General features: G+C 37.5%; 2 protein-coding genes across 3 annotated transcripts in view; one reads left to right on the plus strand and one right to left on the minus strand.

Moving 5' to 3' along the window:
* NUFIP1 (nuclear FMR1 interacting protein 1) overlaps window positions 1-11,132 on the minus strand; it is a 44,121-nt gene extending 32,989 nt beyond the window's left edge. The window contains exons 1-5 of the mRNA XM_017661949.3: window positions 10,679-11,132; window positions 8,593-8,675; window positions 7,096-7,194; window positions 6,292-6,354; window positions 5,556-5,632 (exon numbers count right to left, since the gene is read on the minus strand). Coding sequence (XP_017517438.2) covers window positions 5,556-5,632; window positions 6,292-6,354; window positions 7,096-7,194; window positions 8,593-8,675; window positions 10,679-11,087 — 731 coding nt within the window. The 5' untranslated portion in view covers window positions 11,088-11,132. The remainder of the gene's footprint in view (window positions 1-5,555; window positions 5,633-6,291; window positions 6,355-7,095; window positions 7,195-8,592; window positions 8,676-10,678) is intronic.
* A 52-nt stretch (window positions 11,133-11,184) lies between these two features.
* Window positions 11,185-23,851, plus strand: part of GPALPP1 (GPALPP motifs containing 1) — a 38,510-nt gene continuing 25,843 nt past the window's right edge. For both annotated transcript variants that reach the window (XM_017661958.3, XM_037002074.2), the window contains exons 1-4: window positions 11,185-11,378; window positions 17,919-18,051; window positions 18,851-18,946; window positions 21,740-21,824. In XM_017661958.3, coding sequence (XP_017517447.1) covers window positions 11,291-11,378; window positions 17,919-18,051; window positions 18,851-18,946; window positions 21,740-21,824 — 402 coding nt within the window. In that variant the 5' untranslated portion in view covers window positions 11,185-11,290. The remainder of the gene's footprint in view (window positions 11,379-17,918; window positions 18,052-18,850; window positions 18,947-21,739; window positions 21,825-23,851) is intronic.

The raw sequence follows: 23,851 nt of genomic DNA on the forward strand, positions 1-23,851 counted from the left end.
TATGATCATTTCAGAACTCTTGGTTAACAAGACAACATCCAGCAACAAATAAACTTCATCCAAAATTGCCCTCCTCACCCAATTTCCTCATTCTCTTTAAGCATCTCTAAATCTCACAAATCTGAAACCTCACTTACTTTATAGATTTTGCCCATTCCTCTTTCAAGGCTTTTCTGTCCACTGGCATAGTCATACCTTCAGCCTTTGTTCTAGAAGAAACTAAAACTAAACTCTATCTCCTATGCTCCCACCTATCCTACATGAAAGAATCATCAATAAGCATATTATACCCTTGCTCAAGTCTATCTTTATTCAGAAGAGATAGAGCTGCTTCCAAATATCACTTAGTTTTGAAATTCAACAAGTTTTAAATGTTGCCACCAAGCACTGAGGTGAACACTCCTGACTGCTTGTTCCCACCTCTTCCCTAACACTGTTGTTTGGGGATGTTCCATTGACTCTGCTGCCACTAAAAATGGCCAGGTAACAATTTGAGAGCTACACAGAGTCTACTGGTTGGAGCTAAAAACAAAGCTTTTGTTTACCTAAGAAAATGTGCAGACTCGGCTATGTGTACCTTTTGCCTCTTTCTCTGCTTCCTAACTAGAATGTGGGCTTAATATCTGGATATTCAGAAACCTTATACCAGACATGAAGATGAAAACCACTGACTAAGGAACAAAAACAGAGAGCTTGTGCCCAATAATACTGTGGAGCAGCATCAGTAGCCCTGGGCTTCTTCCCACCTGGGAAAAAGAGACCTCCGTGTGCTACACCATGGTAGTAAAGTTGCTGTTCCACTTACTGGAGCAAAATCCTAACTGATGCAGGTACCTAGCATCCTAGCCATCCTCATTAAACTTAATGTTTCCCATGCCCAACTGGACACACTGTGATTTAAAAACTTGCCTCCTAAAAGATTTGGCAGTTTCTTATAAACATACACTTATCATATGACCAACCACTTCCACTCCCAGGTATTGACCCATGAAAAATAAAAATTCATCTTCTAAACAAAAATGTGTATGTCAATGTTCATGAAGGCTTTATTTGTAACTGCCAAATATTAGAAACATCCCTAAAATCCTTCAACTGGGAAATGGATCAAGAGAATATGGTACATCCCTGTAATGGAACAGAATAATAGCAATAGAAAGGAACAAACTAGTGCTACATGCAACATATAAGGGAATTTCAAATGTTAAGTGAAAGAATCAGACTCAAAAAGCCACATATTGTATAATTTCATTTACATGATGTTCTGCATGGACACAAATATAAGAAAAGAAAACAGATGGTTGCCAGGGACTGAAAGTGGGGAGAGAATTTGATCACAAAGGGAATGAGAGAACTTTGGGGGGTAATGAAGCAGTGTCTGCACCCTGAATGTAGTGGTGATTACATCGCAATATACATCCATCAGAACAATGTGTATTAAAAGAGGTGGATTTCACAGTATGTTAAACATTTCTTAAAATAATGGGGAAGAGAGGTGTGGGCACCATATACTCTTACAAGTGTCACAAAAAGAATTGGTAGCCCTGCCTTCCAAAGACTCCAAGTATCCTTCTGACTAGACACTATTCCTATATGGCCAAAATCAATGCTTCAGCTGCCTGTGCCCCCATGGCTACCTCACATATATTTATCCTCCATCTCAGAGTGAGAGTCTTAAAGGCAAGAGTCCACTCCTATCTGTTTTTGATGACCTTGGCCATATATAATAAAATCTTCACCTTTTCAAATCCTGATGCTTACCTCTAATTCTCAAGCTAAATGACTGTCAAGAAATTAATCAAAGATATCATAAAACTCATTAACATAAATTCAAAGGTTGACGATATTTCTCGCTAACAAAAGAAAATCAACTAGTCATCTACTAGGAACTAAAGGCATGCTACACTAGTTTTCATCTTTAAATGTTAATAATTCCTTAAATTTCTCTAGCCAGTGGAATGTTTTCCTTTAAAGCACTTGTTGCACACAGCCACAAGGGGACTTAACTCACATTCACAAGAGGAAAGCTACTCTGGAAAAGTTACGGTGTTCACAACAGATCCATTTGGTTTGTCTCAGTGATGGTCTGTCCTACGTAGTGAGAATTTAATGTTCAAAACCAGAGTACTTTGCTTATATTACTGATTTCCAACTGTAAGTATTAATCAGATCAACACACTTCTGCCTAATTTCTTTTTAAATGACAGTTACAGCTTAAAACGTGAATTAAAAATATAAGTCTTGGCAAGACATCTCCAACCACTTACTTGAATCTACGAACAGGCAGATGAGGAAAACTCTTCCTAAAGCAGCAGGATTTCAGCTGCACTAGGGGCAATGAGCAGAACTTCAAAGATGGAGACGGTTAAGGTTTTCTAGAAGCAGCAGCATGAGCAAAACTGAGAATGAAAGGTCAAAATAGCTGTCTGGGATATGCTAAATAACAAGTCTGGCTGGGACCAAGAGCTCCTATAAAGCAATTAAGTAATGTGGCAATAATCAGAACAGGTATGTTAAGCCCACATTACAGAATGCCAACTGCCAGCTCTAAGGAGCTCTGTTTTCAGTGGCATTTTTACTGGCTAAAATAAATTAAATAAAATCAGTTTACCAAATTTATTTTTAAATTTTATTCTACATAGTCACCTATATAACTAAGAAATATATGCACACTGAACATCTAATTTTGCACAAGAAAAGAACAAATACAGAGAAAATAACCTCATTAGTCAAGTCAGTTCCTTAAGCATGATGGCCCTGCTGAGTCTTCACTGGCACATTACACTTTGTGTGATTTTCTTGAATGGCACGTTCAACTGAGCCAAACCTAAGACTCTGCCAGGTGGTGTGATGAAGAATGATGGAAGAAGGAGCTGAGATAGTGACAGGAGTGGCTGAAGTGCTTTAAACTGGGTAGAGAAGTGAGGACAGAAGGGGATGACAGAAAAAGGATGTACAGGGAGTAAGGAATGGGAGGCCCCAACTAGTTCAAGACCAGGTAGAGGCAACAATGAGTGAGCTACTAGAGTGGGAGTTATGTTCAAAGAGGAGTACCCCCAACACTAAGAGTTCCAGGGTAGAAAGACCAGAAGATCCAGGATGTGGCCGTGAAAATCAGTGGCTGAAGCTGCATGGAAGTGAAGGACACTATGAATCTGAATATAAAAAAGTAAAAAGGTATTAAGTTAACTATTATAAGACCTTTCCTACTGCCTTAAGTAAACTCAGAACTTGAGAGATTCGACAACTAAGTTTAGTTAACTTCTTAGTTGCTTTATGATCTTTGCTGACTAGTAACTACTGTCATTCTCCTCAAGAGAATTAAACTTTTATAAAAGGGACCACTACCACTAAGCTGCACTAACTTCCAACTGATCAAACTCAGGTCTAGCAGCAGGGGGATATGCTGGTGTCTGAGCAGCAGCTCATTTCCATCCCATCTAACAGGAGGAGATCTTCACTACTGTCACTGTCAGCTCTTCAAGAACTAAGTATCAAACAGGAAGTGCAGTTAACTCTTCTTGTTCTATTATTCTTCCATGTAAAATACTAAGAAAAAGATTCAACCAACAGAATCAAAACAAACAAGCAGAACAAACAAAAAACAAAACAGCAGAGTTATGAGGAGCAAAAACTGTATCTCTAAAGAAGCCACCTCACGGAAACGAGGCACTTGATCTGCTGCGCTTCAAAATTCTTCACTAAGCCAAACTAATTCATGGCCCTAACTACTTTGACTTCTAAGTTTGACCATGCACTTGACTAAGACTGGATCTTCCTATACTACATCATTTAACAGTAATTCCATCAACAAATATTTATTCTCCACCTACTAAATTCTAGGCACTGTGCAAAGTGCAGCAGAATCGAAGATGTCTAATCTGAGGGCCAACTATATGTGACAGATGCTAACATATTGATAGTATACATATTAATAAGTTATGTATTTACAAAGGAGGTAGTAAGTAATGCTTTAGGGTTGGCTGGTCCATGGGATTGGCAGCCAATTCACACACTTACACTTACATACTTATAAATCAACTATGTCACTGACCAAAATATCTAGTTCAGCTGACGTCTTTTTCTTAGCAAGGCTTTCTCAATGAAGGAAGTAATGTATAGATACACTTCTGGCACAAGTTCCTTATCTTGTTAAAGACTGGCACTCTGTCAGCAATGAGACAGAGGAAATGAGTTAAGAAGAGAGTGACAAATCAGGTGACATTTAACACAGGTCTTACAAGGTAAGTAAGATTCTGCCAAGGATATACAGAGAGAAGGGCATTCGAGTGTACCCTACTCCCAGTAGCCTAGATTCCTTTACTTGTTAGCCAAAGATGCTCTTGAAATTCTATTAAATCCATCAAGGCAATGCTGACTGACTGGCTGGACCTGACTTGCTTCAAAATTAAATTCCTCTGACTGTCCCTTCACCCTCATCCAACTCTGTGCACATTATTAATAACATATTTATATACACACTCACTGAATTCTTTATTTTCTCAGTTGGTTATAAATCTTTAACTTTTTCACCTAACAGCATACATCTGGCACAGCACTGCATATGTAAGTGGATTTAAACTGAATACTTAAAGTTTAAAGAAGCAGAAATTCAACGAGCTGGTCCAAAAGAGTTTAAAGTTATCTTCCACAATGTGAGAGGATAACTACTCCTTTTTACATCTCAGGCTCTCCTCACTTTCTAATTTCAGAAAAACAGCATTTGACTTAAAAGTGCATCTGACCACTCTAATAGTTCTGCATTAGACTTCTGCTTCAAGGTGATAAATCCCAGTCCTTTCAAAAGACAGTAAAAGAGTATCCTAGTGAGATTTTTCAAAAGTGTATTCTAGCTAGACATCTACTAAATGTTCTTCCCTAATAAATATAATGCCATAAATCACTTGGTAAGGCTCAAATTTCTTAGGCATTAAGTACAGGAAAGAATTCCTGGCCTTTTTATGGTTAGGGATAAACTCATGTATAGCTTGTCACTGCTATACTCCCTCTTTCTAATGCACTGCAGTTATCCAACAAATATTTGTTGGAAAAAAGTTATCAGAAGAATAAACATAGTAAAGTATACTTTAAAAAAAAAAATAAGAGTGCCCACCTACTACTGCCTTAGCATCAAATATCCAACATGGGTGGCATGTAGTAGCTTCCCTTAAAGAGTTGTCCCATTCTGACATCAGTTATTTATGAAGCATTTCTACGTCTCCCAAAAACATTCAATAACAGCCTCATACAACATAACTTACAGTCCTATTCTCTAGTACCAACATTTTAAGGGAACTCAATGAATCAAAACCATGCTAATAAAAATTGTGTTTATTTTTAAACCATCAAGTAACAATATTCTCAAAGTCACTATTTAACAATTCTGAAGAACTAAAAAATTAAAACTAGTCATTTTCAATTAAATATTTATAACATCATAAAATACCAAATTTCCTTTTTCAAATTATTCATTAGGGCCAGAACAGTCATTACTGTGCCATATTCAGCCTTGCCACAGTAAAAGAAGTTATTTCACTGGTTCTAAACTCTTTACTCACTTTCTTCTTTCTTCCCTCCATCTCGCAATCTCCTCTGGAGTGTCTAACTTGATCTTCTTCATACCAGGAGCATGCATCTAAGGGAGAAGAAGCCTGCTCACCATCAGGAAGCATATTGTGTTTTCGACTAAATCTCAAGTACTATGGCGGATAATGGAAACTCTGTAGCCAACATTAAATTTACTAGCAAAGACAATTTTAAAACTAAGTAAGCAGGTTTTATCCATCCTTATTATGAAATTTACTTTAAAGGATAAAGAATAATTTCTCACATATTTAGATTAGTGCTATTTGTAAGAAAAAGGAGTAACATAATTTGGTTACCAAGCAGATATGTCACCCATTTCTCAATAGACATTACATAACCCAAATGAATGGCCTACCAACCAAAACTGAGGGAGATAGCTAAAAAAATAATGAGTACACAGAATGGTTTGAAGCAGCATAGTGTAGTAAAACAAGCAGAGAATTTGGAGTCTAGAAACTCAGGTGCAAAAATCAGTTGTGAGGCCCTGGATAAATCACTTTTTTAACTGTTAAAGACCACTATTTATCTACTTCACATAGTGGTTTGTGAGAATAAAATTGAGGAATAGATGTAAAAATGTCTTATGAAGTACAAAGTACTCCATGAATGCTGCTTACTATTAGGCTATGTACATGAAGACCTGTAATGATAAGAGATTAATGAAATAAAAAGAACATGTATAAAAAAAACACACACACAAGAACTTACATTTCTCCAATGAAACTGGACAATCTTCTCATGTGCACTAAAAGAACATTCTACTTCAGGACACTGTAAGAGTTGAAAAAAGACTATTCAGTGTTTTCTATATTCAATTTTCCCTACTACTATAGGCACAGACATGTTCTGTTTATATTCCATAGTTATTCATCTATGTGGTGTTATCACTGCATATTTATGTCAATGGAAAAACAAAGACCAAAACAGGGTTGCATTTAAAAATGAATGACATTCTCAAAGAATACAGGGCAGTATTATGTATCACTTATTTCTCCATTTTAGTGAAAACATGACATCAGCAATGTGGGAAATGTTCTTAATTCCTAGAGTTCAGGGGGCATTCTTATAAACTAAGAGAGAACCTTTCAAAATTAAGAACATTCTAGTTAACAGAAACTTTTAAGTATTTAATAAGGTCCAGAACATCCTTAGGTGGCTATGGGCCGTGGCAAATTATACAGTGTGGTTAAATGGTCAAGGGCAGCCTCAGAGGGGAACGAGCACAAAGGCACACACAGCAACAGGAGGGGAGGCCTAGCCCTGTCTGAAGGCAGAGGAGGCACACACGTATCAACAGCTGCCAGACCTGCCTCCTCCTTTGCTGCTCTCTTACCTCTTCCCCCAAGCATCAGCCTCCCCTCCTCTAACTGCAGTCCCAGGGTCACTGCCTCAATTTGTCAAATCATCAAACAACATTTCTATGAAAACTTTAAAGGAAAAAAAAAAACCTCAGAATTTCTACCAAATATACCTATTTTGCTAAATACATTTAAGACAACCAAGAAAACCTACCTTTGTATGTTCAGACATGTGTTTATCATACTTCTCTTGATTTTTAAAACCACGATCACAGGTATCACAAAACAAGTGAAAAACAGGTTCCTTTCTTTTCTGCAAACAAAAACAGAGTCATTACACTTTTGGTGAAAAACCTTTAACCAGTAATAAAAATTTATCCTTCAAGTAGTATATACCTCGAATTTTCACATAACTCTTATATGTGGAAGAAACTTCTGGATACATTTCTAATGAAGGAATGATTCTGTTTCTTTATTTCATTTTACTTTTAGCCAGTACATTAGGAAAGCCAGGAATGATAAAAATTTTTTAATCTGACTAGAGCTAATATGAACTATGAGGAGATTGCAAATTGGTAATCTAATTAAGACTCAATACTGTATATGTTGAAGTGATCTAAAAATAAATATTCATGGCAAAATAGCATTTCACCTTTTAGGATGTATCACATAGTTTTTTAAAACCACAAAAGGGGGGAAAAAGAATCAGTCAGGTAAAGACCAGTTACTTTTATGTTCAATTTACTATTTTTATGCTTAAACATAAAACAAAAAAGATTACTATAATGATAGACTATATAGGAAATAGCCTCCATTGTTTAATGTTGGAATTACATTAATAAATATATTACACTTGCACAATATCTTGTTATTTATTAGTTATATAATTTTTATGTCAAAATGAAGGATACTAATTTCATGCTGTAGACCTCACTCAGCTCATTCTAAACTAAGGACATTATTTATACACCTTAAAAACTGAAAGACCAGATTTGTAAACTCTATCAGAATAAAAGGAAGTCTACTTTAAGAGTTAGTCTCTGAAGCATAATCAAGAGTTGTTTCTGAATTTTTTAAAAAATGACTTTTTTCATAAAAATGGTAAATATACACAATTGAAAAAAACTGAAGCATTACAATGAATTAAGATGAATGAATAAATAACAATAATAACAAAAAATCTTGTCTGAATAATTTCAGACTACTTTAGGCAGAGGGGATGACTAACTATAAACTTTTTAAATTAACATTAAATGTAATTTTACTTAAATTTAACACTAGAAAACAAAACTGCTGAATCTGCTTTTTTAACTACAGAAATATTTGTTCCTAAGAGATTGCCGTGTCAAAATGAAAAAGATTATAAAAAATAAAAAAGTTTGTGTCATTATAGTTTGTTCTTAACTCCATGCTTTCAATTTCATTAGAGAAAAAGTTTGGACTTCTTTTCTCTAAATTCCGTATTTATTTCAAATACTATATTGAAATAGATTCAGTGTTTTATTTTCTACAACTTTAATATTTATTTCTCAAAAAGATTTTGCTTGAAGTTTTTGCTTATAGCTAAGATCTTAAGATCCTATTATAGCAAGGCCGCAAGGCTCTAATATGTTGATAGTAGATGCAAAACACTGAGACAGATAGAAATGTAAGACATGAAACGGTGACCCAGGGGTCAAAGTGTCACATTCAAGAATATCTTTAAAAATACCTTTTTTTTCTGTTTTCTGCTGGGAGGGAAGTTGAAGTCAGTAAACTTTGCATCATATTTTTGTGGAAAATAAGAATGTTTAACTAAAAAACAAAAAGAGATCCATGTTTTCACCTATACAACTTTAAAAATTTTCATTTACGATAGTATATCTCAAATACCTGAGTAAAAACAGTTATAAACTAACTCTAACAAATTAACAGAGATTAAGACTAGTCACCAAATAAGTATTTCTCAAATTAATATATATTGGTAAGATTAAATACATGCTCACTGACACTTTAGGTGTCTAAGTAAAGGAATGGACAATCTAACCTGACGAAATTCTTGTTCTTATTCCAAACATTAAAAATATAAACAATAAAATCCCTAATACAGCTCCTTCAGCATCAATTTTACACCAGGAAAACAGAACCTTGTGAAATACATTTTTCTCTCAGTCTTTCTTTCCTTATTGCCATGACCCAACTCTGCACCTCTTTCACCTTGATTACTACTGACTGCCTCCCAGATTCTCTTCCACTTCCTCTCTTCCAACAGACCCTGCACACCGACAAATCAAAAGTAATACTCCAATCTTGACAATCCTGCTGGAAAACTTGAAAATGACTTCCCAGAGTCCTTCAGGGAATCCCAGTCTATTTTCACACCCTACCCTTCCCCCATACCCTCCACTTACCTGGTTTCAGTCACCCCAAAACACTGCAATTTTCAGAACTCACTGTGTACTGACACTTCTTTGCCCCTACCCAAAAAAAAACTCTTCCTAAATCCAAAACACCTCCCAAAACACTTCTTCCAAAAACTTTTCTGAACTCCCTCAACACTCTGAAATCACCTTTTATATGCCTCTATCACCAGTCACACTGTGTTATGATTTATATTTATGAACCCATCTCACCTGACTTAGGACTGTCTCAGGCACACTCATATTCTCAGCATTTGCACAGAAAACACTGATTTGGATTCAACTTAATGTTAACTAAATCTTACTCAGAACTGGAGATTAAGTAAACAATATTGTGGCTTTCTATATAATCTATATGCTATGAAACCCAAATTTACAGCCCCAGGCACAAATCTCCCCTGAAAGGACAAACTAATAGCGAAGAGCCTATACTCTGCTTGATCCAAACATATTCCAAACTCAATGCCTGGTCTTCTCTTCAAATCTGCTTGGTCCACATACTTCCACTGGTTTGGCAAAAGACTTTAAGTTATTCTCGTTTCTTCTTTGCCTCACATCTCTTACTTCAGCAAATGGTGTTGGCCCTACGCTGCCTTCAAAATGTACCTAGACTGCAACTTCTCATTACCTCCTGAGCTTCACCCTAGTCCACATTCCCAACATCTCTTACTTAGATGCCTGCAATAGCTTCCTACTTGGTCTTGACTTCAGTCAATTCCCATCAGTAACCTTTTAAAATATAAATCACGTCATTCTCTTCCCTGCACTACTCATATCACAAGAATTAAATTCAAAGTTACATGATCTTAAAGGGCCTTACAGGTCTGTCCTCTTCCCCAATATTTTACAGTTCTATGCCAGGCTCACTCCTCTCTAGTCCCACTGGCTTCCTTTCTTTGCCTTGTACGCTGTTCTTCTGCCTGTATCCTTATTCCTCCAGATGTATCCACGGCTCTGATCCCCCACCTCCCTTTTAAGTCTTTGCTCAAATGCCACCTTTCTTATATATGACAGTGAAATTTAAAACAGCACTACCGATTATTCTTTGCTTTATCTCTCTCCAGAGCACTCACTGCCTTCTAATACATACACGCTGCCTTATTTTGTATGTTGTCTGTCTTGCTACCCCAAGAGGTGTTAAACACCATAGAGATAAAGACTTTTATAAGTTTCGTTCACTGCTGTAATCGCAGTTCCTGGTACATAGTTGGAATTCAGTAAATAACTGCTTAATTGACTGAACAGGCGAGGAAAAGATTCCTGTCGGAAAAACTGTGAGGCATTAATGATCAGACTCCGAGAGTGCACACAGAATCAGAAGTGGAAAGGGGGAGAAATGGGAGAGGTAATAAGGGGAGAAGAAGTTAAGGGGTGGTCCACATTAGAGTAATAGCTTACCCCGAGTGTCGTGGGCCTTCTGATGCCGAGGAAAAACACCAGAAGACTGTCTCCAGTACCACGATGTCGAAGCCTGGAAATTCCAGGAAGGCTGGCCGTTGAGCTGAGGCTGAGAATCAAGGGGGGACTGGGCGTCGAAAGGGGGCTGCGCCCCGGGAAGAATCTGGGCGTCGAAGGGAGGAGGCGCCTCGGCGAGGGCCTGGGCCCCCACGGGGGGCTGCGCCCCTGGGGAAGGCTCCGACCCTGCTGCGGTGGGCGACCACGAAGGCGGTGGTGGCGGCGGCATTGCCCAGAGCATCCAGTTGTTCGGCAGCGGAGCAGTGTCGCTCAGCGGACCCGACATGGGGGTAAGCTCGGGGGCTGGAAACCACCCCGTGGAAGTCCCGGTATCACTCGCCGGCTCAGCCATGTCGCCAGCAAGGTTGGGACCTTAGCGTGCGAATGTGGCTCACGCCTTAGGCGTCACTTCCGTTACCGCGAATTGCACGGCTCAGCCAACCACAGGCTTCTCGTCATTGGTCGACGCCGGAAAACTAGTCTTTGCTATGGATCCCGGGCCGCCTTTGCGGTCGGTCTGATTGTGCGTGGAAAGGTTTGTATGCTTGACCGCGGATGGCGAGGGAACTGATCGGGCCGGCGCTGCCGCCTGGCTTCAAGGCCCGCGGGACAGCGGAGGACGAGGAGCGAGAGCCCAGCCCTGGTAAGCAGCGGCCTGTGCCCTGCCCGCCAGGCACACCGGCCGCCCACCCCTTCTCTGGCCTGCCCTTGCCAAGCAGAGGTCTGAGGCCAAGAGGGCGGAGGAGTGGGGAGTGGGTGCGGTTCGACCCGAGCTGACTTCCCTTCCCAAGCACAGCAGTGGGGAAAAGGCCGGGGAAGCCTCAGAAAACGAGATTTGGCCTGGGAAGCATTACGATGTTGATAAATTCTCGTTTAGCGCTTAATGGTTCTAGACCCCGTGCTAAACGACGGATACACATTCAGTTATCCTAGCAACTGTGTAACATAAAGATTCGTATTTCCATGTCACAAACCGGGACATGAGGCCACAGGCTATTGCCCAGGTCACGCAGCTAGTAAGTGGTGAAACCCCATTCAGAACAAAGCCCGTGCGCCGAACATCTGTGCCATCTTGCCTTTGACATACGATGCCCTTGGCTCCTGCAGAAGATGCCCCCGGCCTGCCTTGCTAGCCTCTCCTATTCTGGCATTGCATCTGACAGGCACAGCCCAGTGTTCAAACCAGTCCGAGTTTCTTTGCAGTTCCTCAGTTTTCCAGGACCCTTCTCGCCCCACTCTGCATTTTTTGACATACCTGACAAACTCCTACCACATCCTTCAAGGCCCAACTTAAATGTCACCTCAGTGAAGCCTTTACCAAACTCTCTCTAAGATTGTCACACATTCTTCCTGCCCACGAGGGGTTTTTTTCTACATAATTACATCGCATGTTTAATACACTGTTTTTTGAATAACTTCTTGACATATCTGTCTCCACCATCGCACTACTGTCTTCTAGCCTTTAACAGATTGTACGCACTTCATACTTGTCAAATAAATGCTTCTTAGACCCTTCCATGCATATCTATCTCCTCCAATGTTCTAATTGCAGACTGTGACTGACACTAAAGTTGGAAATGAGTAATGCTGTAAGAGCAATCCTGTCATTTCTTTATCTAGTTTTCATTCCTTGATTACGCAGAGGCCGTGTTACCACCTAGAGGTTTCCTTCCATATCTTCTGTCACATCCATTAAAAAGTCATGCTTTTACTATAGCAAGGAAATCTGTTCGGCTAAGGTTGAACAGAAAAAGTGGGTTAACCAAGCTTTTAAAGTTGGGTTCCTCTGTGTATATCCTTTTGGGTCATCATATTCTGTTCCCATACTTTAGACCAAGGCAGCCTTTGCAGGTAAACAACCATCATCTCCCAACTAGGTAACTTCTATTATGATTTGCTTCTATCATTCTGCCTGCATTTACTTCAGGCACTCCCTTCTCCATCTACTTTCTTCTGTTTGTTTCTTTTGTGCTTGTTCATTCTCTGCCTGCTCCCACGCTCAACACTTAACACTGTACTTGTGTGTATCCCCTTCTATCTTGGCCATGTTTTACCCTAACCTGCCTGGTACATACAAGATCTCTGGTGGATATTGTTGAATAATGTCACTTCTTCAGGACATGGCATACGTTTTTCACATAATTCCCCCTACTGTAATTCCACTCTGTTCATAAGCTCTTAGATGACTGATCCTAAAACTATTGTCAGAAAATCTTGAGATATTGCTTTGTTATCTCATTATTCTTCTACCTGGACTTTAAAATCTAATCAGTACAAATATCCTTGAAATTCACTCTATCACACCATAGAAGTGCCATCCTGTGCCATCTTCCAGCCATTACCTGCCTCCCAATCCCTCTTTCAACCAAAGGGTAACTACTGTCCTGACTTATAACATCGTAGCTTAGTTTTGTGTGCTTTAAATGGAAAAATACAGTATGAATTCTTTCATAAATAGCATTTTTTGGCACAACTTTATTTTGAGGGATTCATCATGTTTAGTTATTGTTGATGTTATTATAAATTGTTTATTGACATTGCGGTCTAGTAGTCCATTGTGTTAATGTTCTGTTATTTACTTATCCATTTTACTATTGTTGGACAGTTGAGGAGTTTCCTTTTTTGGCAGCCAAAAAAAGTGCTGTTAGCCTCAACACCCAAAAAGCAAATAACGAGATTAAGAAACAGGCAGAGGATATGAACAGACACTTCTCCAAAGAAGAAATTCAGATGGCCAACAGACACATGAAAAGATGCTCCACATCACTAATTATAAGGGAAATTCAAGTTAAAACCACAATGAGATATCACCTCATACCAGTTAGGATGACCAACATTGAAAAGACAAGGAACGACAAATGCTGGTGAGGATGCAGAGAAAGGACAACCTTCCTACACAGCTGGTGAGAATGTAAATTAGTTCAACCATTGTGGAAAGCAATATGGAGGTTCCTCAAAAAACTAAAAACAGAAATACCATTTGACCCAGGAATTCCACTCCTAGGAATTTACCCTAGGAATGCAGGAGCCCAGTTTGAAAAAGACATATGCATCCTTATGTTTATCACAGCACTATTTACAATAGCCAAGAAATGGAAGCAATCTAAGTGTCCATCAGTAGATGAATGGATAAAGAAGATGTGGTACATATACACAATGGAATATTATTCACCCATAAGAAGAAAACAAATCCTACCCTTTGCAACAACATGGATGGAGCTAGAGGGTATTATGCTCAGTGAAATAAGCCAGGTGGAGAAAGACAAGTACCAAATGATTTCAGTCATCTGTGGAGTATAAGAACAAAGGAAAAACTGAAGGAACAAAACAGCAGCAGATTCACAGACTGCAAGAAGGGACTAGTGGTTACCAAAGGGAAGGGGTTGGGGAGGGTAGCTGGGGAGGGAAGGAAAAGGGGATTAAGGGACATTATAATTAGCACACAAAATATAGGTAGGTCACTGGGGAGGCAGTAAAACACAGAGAAGACAAATAGTGACTCTATAGCATCTTACTACACTGATGTACAGTGACTGCTATGGGTCAGCAGGTAGACTTGATAATATGGGTGAATGTTGAAACCACAATGTTGCTCATGTGAAACTTTTATTAAGGTTGTATATTAATATAGCTTAATTAAAAAAAAGTGCTGCTGTGAATTCTGGTACATGTGTTTTACAGAACACATGTTCCATTTCTTTTGAAATTGTTGGGTCATTGGATATGTATATATTCGCTTTAGTAGATAACTGTCAGTTTCCAAAGTAGTACCAATTTACACTTCCACCAGTGTGTATAAGAATTTTCATCCCATATTCTCACTAATACTTAATTTTTTTCTCTTTTTAATATGGTTTGGAGCAGTATCTCGTGGTTGTTGTCATTGGCATTTCCCTGATGATAAACGGAGCTGACTACATATTTTTTGGACATTTGCATGTGTGTCATGTTCAAGTCTTCTGTTCTTTTTTCCTAAGTTGTCTGTCTTACTGATATATTGAGTTCTTTATATGGTCTGGATCAAGCCATTTCTCAGATTGTGTGTTACAAATATCTTCTCTAATTCTGTGGGTTGCCTTTTCACTCATCAGTATGTTTTAATGAACAGAAGTTTTTAGTTTTAGTATATTCTGATTTTTAATTTTTCTTTTATGGCTAGAGCTTTCGTTTCTATTTATGTAGTCTTTGCGTACTCCAGGGTTACAGAGCTCTACATTTTCTTCTAAAAGCAATATTGTTTCAGCTTTCACATTTATATTTGCAGTCCATCTGGAATTGATATTTGTGTACAGTGTGAGGTGGTAGCAAGATTTTTTTTCCCCCATATGGCTATTGAGTTAATCCATTGCACTCCCCCATTGCACTGCAGTGTCACCTCCCTTATAAATCAGGTGACCATATGTGCATCTAGTTTTTTTCTTTTTCATTCTGGTAAAATATACATAACATAACATTAACCATCTCAACTGTTTTTAAGTGTACAGTTCATTGTTAAGTACACTCATATTGTTGTGCAACCATTACCACTATCCACCTGCAGAAATCTTTTCCTCTTGCACAGCTGAAACCCTGTACCCATTAAATAGAAAGTCCCATTTTCTACCTCCCCCAGTTGCTGACAACCACCCCTCTACTCACTATGAATCTGACTGGTCTAGGTACCCCATATAAGTAGAATCATACAATATTTTTTATGTCTGACTTCTTTCACTTAAGCTAAAGTCTTCAAAGTTCATCTGCATTATAGAATGTGTCAAAATTTCCTTTAAGGATGAATAATATTCCATGTTTCATATACCTTATAGATTCATCTGTTTGTGTGCATGTGGGTTGCTTCTACCTTTTGACTATTGTAAATAATGCTGCTATGAATGTGGTGTACAGATATATTACCTGAGGCCCTGCTGTCAGTTCTTTAGGGTATATACCTAGAAGTGGGATTGCTGGATCATATGGTTAATCTGTTTTTTGAGAAATTGCCACACTCTTTTCCACAGCAACTGCACCATTTTGCATTCCCACTAGCAGTGCAGAAAGGTTCCAGTTTCTCTACATCCTTACCAGCACTTGTTGCTTTGTGTTTTCTTTTTTTATAATAGCCATTCTAATGGGCATGAAATGGTAATTCATGGTGGTTTCAATCTGCATTTCCTTAACAATGAGTGATTTGGGGGATCTTTTCATGTGCTTTTGGCCTGTGCATCTAGTTTTGAGAAACTTGAATTTAGACTGTCATTTCCAAAGTGAAAAAATGTAAATAACAGTGCTCTACCCAATAACTCAAATTCCTAATAATCTGAAGATGCACATTATGTGATACTCAGGACAATGACCCTAAGTCAACAAAAAAAGAAAAATTATTTTAAGAATACTTTGGTTAAGAAGAGCCATCTATTTTAAAAAGCTGTGAACTTCCTACTTTATCACATCAGGAGTCCCACAATACCTGAATGCTTTGGATGTATTAACTGATGTAATCTTCACAACAGCCCTGTGAGGCTAAAGTTATTATTAACTTCATTTTACAGATCAAGAGTATAACACAGGAAGGTTAAATGACGTCCAGATCACGCAGCTTTAAGTGGCTAAGCTGTAATTAACAGTAAAAGTCTGACTCCAGCGCATGCATCCTGGCCTCTGTATACCATTCAGTTTCACCTTAATATTTTGCTTACTTGGCTTTAGCCACACGGGCACATCCAAGGTTGTTTTCTCCGTAGGATTTATGCAGTAGCTGTTCCTCTGTCTAGAATATTCTTGTCTCAGATAGTTGCAGGGCCACTGTCATCTCATCACTTAAGTCTTCATTCAAATGTCATCCTTAACCTTGCTTTCTTTGACCTCTGTCTTCACAATTACTCTTCCACATATTCAGTTACCCTTTTTATTTTTTATGTTGTTTTTCTAGAAGTATTTACTCAGTAAGTAATTGTTGGATGGGTGAATGTTAACTCTTTGTTGAATGTTATCTAGTATAGTGGTTAAGGGTATATATAGGCTATGAAATCAGACTCTTGTTTATATTGTCAGCTTCATAACTTAATTGTGTGAAGTTGGGCATATCACTTTCTTCTCTGCCTTGATTTCCTCAACTGTAAGATAGAATTAGTAGTACTTCCTTAATAGGGTATTGTCAGAATTAAATAGGTTAATGAATTTGAATGTCTTAAAACAGTGCAAAGCACATCAGAACTCAAAACATGTCATTTTTCTTTTATTATTTTTAATTTTTTTTTGTTACTAATATTGGCTGACCAGCATACCTGGGAAACTCTTTGCAAAATCAGATTTTCAGATCCTAGATCAGGCCAGCTGGATCAGAATCTCTGGGGAAGGGGCCCAGAAATATATACATATGTTTTAAATATTTTTTGGCAATTCTGATAAATACATTTCCATGCTTGGGAACTGTGGTGGTAGTTTTAGCATTACTGCTCAGGATCAACATTAGCAGTTGTGTCAATGTGACATCATGACATCATGCAGTAAATTTGTAATTTTGCTGAGATGTAAATGAGAGCAAATCATTGTGGTGAGTGGGCCTAGAAAACCCTTACCCTCTCCCAGTCACCCCATTTCCAGTGTAGCCTCATTCTCTTCTTGTGTCTCTGCTAGTAGGCAATAAAACTTAGAGTGACTGTAGTTTAGTTTCTACTTGAAAAATCATCTCAAAGAAAACTGAGATACCAGTAAAGATATTTTTTTAAGTGATGGTTCTCAGTCAAAAGCCAGAATGAATAATTTTGATTTTTGGTGTATTAAAGTATGAAACAGCAGGTTTGTTTTTTGGTTGGCTCAGTGACCTAGGTATTATCTGCCATATGCTGTCTGTAAGAAGAAAAAGTTATGAAACTGTTACGGCAGTTGCACCAACCAAAATTGCAACCATTGAAAACATGGTCAGATGTCAGGGAAATTACACACTACTGTTATAGGTATAAGTGTGGGTATTAAAGTTTTTGTAGCTCTCATAGTTATACTGTGTAAGACATGATTTCTGCCCTCCTGTAGTTGGAAAAACAAGACCACTGCACACAAAACAGGAGCAAATGAAATTAAGGTCCATAATAAGTGATAGCCAGGTAGTGCTGTGAATTTCAGAAAAGGAAGTGTGAAATATCAGTGAGGGGGTTCATTGAAACAGTTGTAGCTAGTTATGACATACATGAGAAATTTTCTTTAGTTGCAGGACCAGCTCTGCCCCCTAATTATAAAAGCAGTAATTCAGAGTCATCAGACAGTGATGAAGACAGTAGTTCTTTGTACGAAGAAGGAAATCAAGAATCTGAAGATGATGACCCTGGCCCAACTGCAAGGTCAGTCACTGACTTAAATTACATGATTAACCATCCTTCCAATCTAATGTACATCAGCTGGAATAGATAGCGAGTAAGGGGATATCATATCTGCATTTATGCAGTGCAGGAAGAAAACATTTCATGTGGCATTTCCTCATGCACTGTATACCTTTACATAGAAATTTATTGTAGTAGTACATAGCTGAGGATATATATATCTAGGATTTCAATAAGTTCCTATATAAGGGATTTCCTTAAGGTATTATTGAAGTGACTATTCTAAATTAGCCATGAAATTTCTTTTAAAAATTATTTATGCAGTGTATGGCTATGTGGAAGTAAATGAATAATTTCCTTCTAACCTAGCCTTACTCAACATAGGTCCCTGTGAATAGAAGTCAAATCTTTGTTTATTATTGGGTAGCAAGGTTTTTTTGATGTATTTCAAAGTTTATGAGACAGAAATACCAACTTAAAACCCTTCCTAAGTGAGATTAAAAGCCAAAGTCAAACTTTCTGCTCACACATTTGACAAGTAGACTATTTGACACTTCATTGAGTGGAACCTTTAATAGCACAGAAAATTGATAGATTACTGCTGTGAAGAATTACTTGATCTCTATTTTAGGCCAAAAACAAATTCCAGGAAGAGATTAATTTAAGATCTATACTGTCCATTTTTTCTTATTTGGCAAGATTAATTAATTGTTTCAGTATTTATACAACTAATTAAGTGAATGTCCCTTTTAAAAATCAGAATTTCTCCATGAAAAAAAATTTGGCAAATACAAATAAACTTACATTACTGTATTTTCAGGAAACAGAGGAGAAATCAAGACGATGATGATGATGAAGGGTTTTTTGGACCAGCCCTTCCTCCTGGATTTAAAAAGCAGGATGATTCTCCTCCAAGGTGATAATTTGTAATATTTCAGGCCAGTCTTTTCAAAGTATTTCAATTAATGTTTGTTAATTCATTAAAGAGTTGTCTGAAATACATTTTTAACTTCCATATTTCTATAACATTGAAATTCACAGGGAAAAATAGTTGGTTCCTATAATGAAAATAATCATTTCCATGTTTGTAACATTTATAATTTATTTAAAAACTCCCGTATTTCCTAATTGATACATACAAAAGTGTTTTGTGGTAGGCTGAGTAGAACATTATCCCTCTTTTCCCTTTTTTGAAACACATAAGGTTTATACATAGTAAGTGGTAGACCTGGGATAGAATCCTGGTATTTGACTTCAAATTCAGACATTTTCTTAATTATTTGTTGATAAAAGAAACAAATCCTTGTGCACCAAATTAAACCATTTGACTAATTTCTCTGAACCTCAAATTTGCAATCTATAAAATAAAATAACATACCTTGCAGAACTGTTGTGATGATTAAGATTTCATATTTACATACATGCAGGTGTATGTATGTATATGCATGTGCCTTTTATGGTACCTGGCACAGAGTGAGTATATAGTAAATACTGATTCCTGTCATTCTGGAATTGTACAATTTGTATATTTTTTTAAATGAAATTGCACACCAAATTGTTTATACTTCATAATGCTACACACCAATATGCAAGAACAAGGCTGTTGTACATTTTATATTCGAAGTTTACAATCACATTTGTCAGCTTCAATTTTTATATATCCTTCATCCTTTTAGAAGTGATAGGGATAGATAATCGACTGCCTGTTTTTCTATGGCCCCCAAACTAAGAGTAATCTTTAAAGGGTCATTAAAAATAACTTGCTACAGAGAGCCAAATGTGACCCTCAAAGCCTAAAATTTCCTAGGTAAAGGGGAAAATAAAATTAGAAGATTTGATATCTCAATCTGGGTAATGGTTGCATGAGTGTACATGTGTCAGAATTCATCAAGCTATATGCTAAGATTTGTGCACTTTATTGTATGTACCTCAATATAAAAGAATTTTTTTTAAAAAACAAAAGTAAAAGTTCTCATCACAAGAAAAAGAATTTTGTAACTACATGCGGTGATGGATGTTAATTAGACTAACTGATGAGTAGTTCATAAAATACAGACAGATATTTAATCATTATATTATACACCTGAAAAAAAAAAGCCTAAAATTTTCTATCTGGCCCTTTATAGAAAATGTGCTGACTACTGGGATTTAACATTCCTTTAAAGAAAACACATTATTAGATGTATTGTGACTTCTTTCTTGAGAATTATATTTCGGCAATAATAAAAAACGTGAAATAAACAGGTAGTAGCATTTATTGGAAGCAGAAGCCTTTTAGGCAGCTGTAACATGCCATGAATATATTCCTTTACTCTGCTTTAAGATTTTATGTGCCAATAACTGTATCTCACAAATTCTCTAATGCCTGAAAATTGAGCTGTAACTGAATTTGTAGATCAGCTAAAAATTGTACCCAGAAAAAAAGCCATGTAGTGCTTCCTCACAGCTTATAAATGATAGCTTATTTGATCTTTCTAACAGTGCTAAACAATCCCTATGTTTCCTAAGCAAAATTGTTCTGGCTCAGAGAGGTTTTAGGAACCAAGACAGGAAGTTACTAAGTGGCCAGGATCAGAACCCAGTCCTTCTGACTCTCAGTACTGTTTTTCCTCTACTAGGAAGCCTGTCTGTGAGGCTCTAACTGAACACAATGCAACCTGGAAAATTCAGCTTAGGACTTCAGTGCCACCTTGGTTGGTAATACTGGTACAGTGACATCTCTGCAAAAAATACTGGTACGAAAGAAAGGATAAAGAAGCTTAAAAGTACAAAAGAGTAGAAAATCTTTTCTCTTTTACTTTTTCCCTGCATAAAATAAGGCTTACTCTTTTAAGACGCAAAATTTAGGTAGTTCTCCTTTTGAACTGCTGTCAGTTCCCTCAGAAGTGTGGCAGCAGAGCAGCTTAAACACAATGAACTTTGACATCAAGTAGACCAGAATTCAGATTCCAGCTCTGCCACTTACTGGGTTTTGTTGTCCTTGGGCTTATGTTGCTCACTTATAAATGGAGTGACTTAATTAATACCAACCAGGGCTCTTTGAAGGAAACAGGAAGTACACTGGTTGAAACCTAGTAGCACAGCACCTTTCCTTTTTCTGTGGGTTTCACATGAATTACTATCACTCTTGTACAATTCCACGTCATTATTGAATTGAGTTATTAGTGAGGGCTGTTTAGATTTTTATGCCCCCTGGGCACATGTAACCATAAACTGCAGACATCTGTTACATGCATGTGCTGTATATGCCTTTAGCCCTCAATTTATACTTAAGTAGCTCTGACTATAATTATAATGCCCCTAAGGTTTTTGTCATTAGACAATGAATATGAAAACTGAAGGCCAAGGCACAACGTAGAAAAATATCTCCAAAGGTTTTACTTCCTAACAAGGTCTTTTTTTAAAAATGTTACCATTTTTATTTAATGTAGTTCGTTTAGAAGTGGGTATATACCACTGCCACAAAGATGGAGAATTACTGGTTCAGTATCCTATCATTGACTAACGAGTAGAAAGTAAAATTGCAAAAATTATATTTTTTAAGATACTAAGTGGAAAAATACTAGATTACAAAGTAAAAAGAATATAGTAAGTAAAATTCTTATTTTCAATATTTGTTGTTACTTGGCTTATTATTTTTGTGAACTTTTATTCTGAAAATTGCTTTTTAGGGTCAGGGACAATGATAAAGGTGCTTTTTATTTTTCAGGCCTATAATAGGTCCTGCATTACCACCTGGTTTTATTAAATCTGCACAGAAAAGTGACAAAGGCAGAGATGATCCAGGACAACAGGTAACATCATATTTCAACTCTGAGGTTTGGAGAACTTTTGATTAAGGAATAAGATTTAACAAACTCAAGACTTTACAAAGTAGTAACTTCAATTATTTGGCTCAAATGTAATGTAAGATGCACCATATTCACATTAATTTAGGATTGTAATATAGGAAGATGAAATTGAAAGTTTATCATTGACCGGAGATTCTGTTAGAAAAATGAGGTAGTTATATGTTGACAAGGTGTTACCTGTTGATGCTTCTCATCTCTGAAGGGAAGCTTTAGAGTCCTAAAAAATAGAACATGAAAAGTTTAAGGAATCATTGTGATTAGACCTGAAAGAGAAAGCTGAGGAATTTTTTTGTAATGATCTTGATTTTGAAACTAACTCTTACCTACCCTGCTCTGGTGCCTGTATATAACAAAGGCACTAGTGGATAAGTGATTTTATGAAAAGACAGATCAAATGATTTTGGAGTAAAATATGAAGGCTATTTTCTTGTTAATGGCCTGGTCCTTAATGATAGCTGAGATTTGTAGAGCATTTTATAATTTGTAATGCATTTTCCCCACATATAGATATTATTTTTATCTTCTCTTGGAGAAGATCTGCATCTGAGATGTCAAAAAAAGAAACTGAGTAACTTACCCAGGATTGTACAATTTGTACTTGCCAAAACCAAGACTTAAACCCAGTTCTTAGACTTTAAGTCACCTGTTCCGTCCATTATCCTGCAGTGGCTTCCTATATATTCGTCTCCACCCAGAATCCAATAGTTACGCTGAGGTTGTTACTAAAGGAAATATAAGGCAGTGATTAAGATCATGAACTTCGTAGTCAGTTACTCACTCTTTCAACAGGTATTTATAGAGCACCTACGGTGTGTCAGGCACATTGTCACAGAAATGAATCCGTCATTCCTTCCTTCAGAAGACATCCAGAATCCAACCACCTCTACCACCCTAGTCCAAGTCCAAGTCATTTCCACCTGGTTATTGGTCTTCCTGCTTTAGCTCTTATTCCTCCACTGCCTTGTCTCAGCGTAGCAGCTAGAGCGGCCCAGATGAAACAGGTCAGAGTGGGACACTCACACCTAAAGCCCTCGAATTGCTCTTCCCTCTCTGTGCAAAAGCCGAAGTCCCCATAGGGCCCTGTATAATCTGGCCTCTGTTAGCTCCCTGATTTTCTCTTACTTTGATCTGACTACCCTGAACTCCTTGCTGTACCTCCTCAACTACCCCAGGAAGGCTTCTACCCCTGAGCATTTATACCTGCTTAGTCTTTTCAGAATGGTTTTCCCCTAGATAGCCATGTGGCTTGCCACCTCGATCTTGAGTTTTTTGCTGAAATGTCACCTCAAGGAAGTCATTTCTGACCTAATTTAAAATCATTAACCCCTCTTCCCTTTCCTTCTCTCTGCTTCCCTCGTTTAATTTTCTCCATAGCATTTGTCACCACCTAAGGTATTTTATTTTACTGCTTCTTTTTGTTATTGTTGAGCTCTCCCCACTAGAATAGAGATTTTTGTCTTATCTCCAGTGGACTTTCAGAAGTATTTGTTGAATGAATAAGATAGACATGCCCTTATCACACTTGCAGTGTAGTGGGGAATACATACAGTAAATGAATTTCTAACATGTTGAGTGATTCGAAAGGTGGGACAAAATATAGTGGAACCATGACAGAGGGGTCTAAACTGACCTGAAGAAATGATAAAAAGTCTTTTTCTCTTAGAAAATGTCTAAACTCAAGATGGATGAGTTGGAGATAGCTCAGCAAAAGGACAGGAAAAATTGTTCCAGAGAGTATAGCTAGCTTACTGGAAGGCACAAGAGTGTGGAGATGAAGGAAGCTGGGGTTAAAGAAGTCCAGAATGGTCAGATGGAGAGAAAGAGCCCTGAGCCGCTGGAGCCCTGGTTCTGGGCAGATTTCATTCTCGGCAGCTTGGCGGTTGTTAGCACTTGTTACAAAGATTAAATCAGAATAGTAGGTATTTAACTTATAATAGCTCTCATTATTACCATTATTCCTATTACCTCCA

Source organism: Manis javanica, chromosome 9, assembly GCF_040802235.1.
Source record: "Manis javanica isolate MJ-LG chromosome 9, MJ_LKY, whole genome shotgun sequence".
In the NCBI taxonomy this organism is placed as follows: domain Eukaryota; kingdom Metazoa; phylum Chordata; class Mammalia; order Pholidota; family Manidae; genus Manis; species Manis javanica.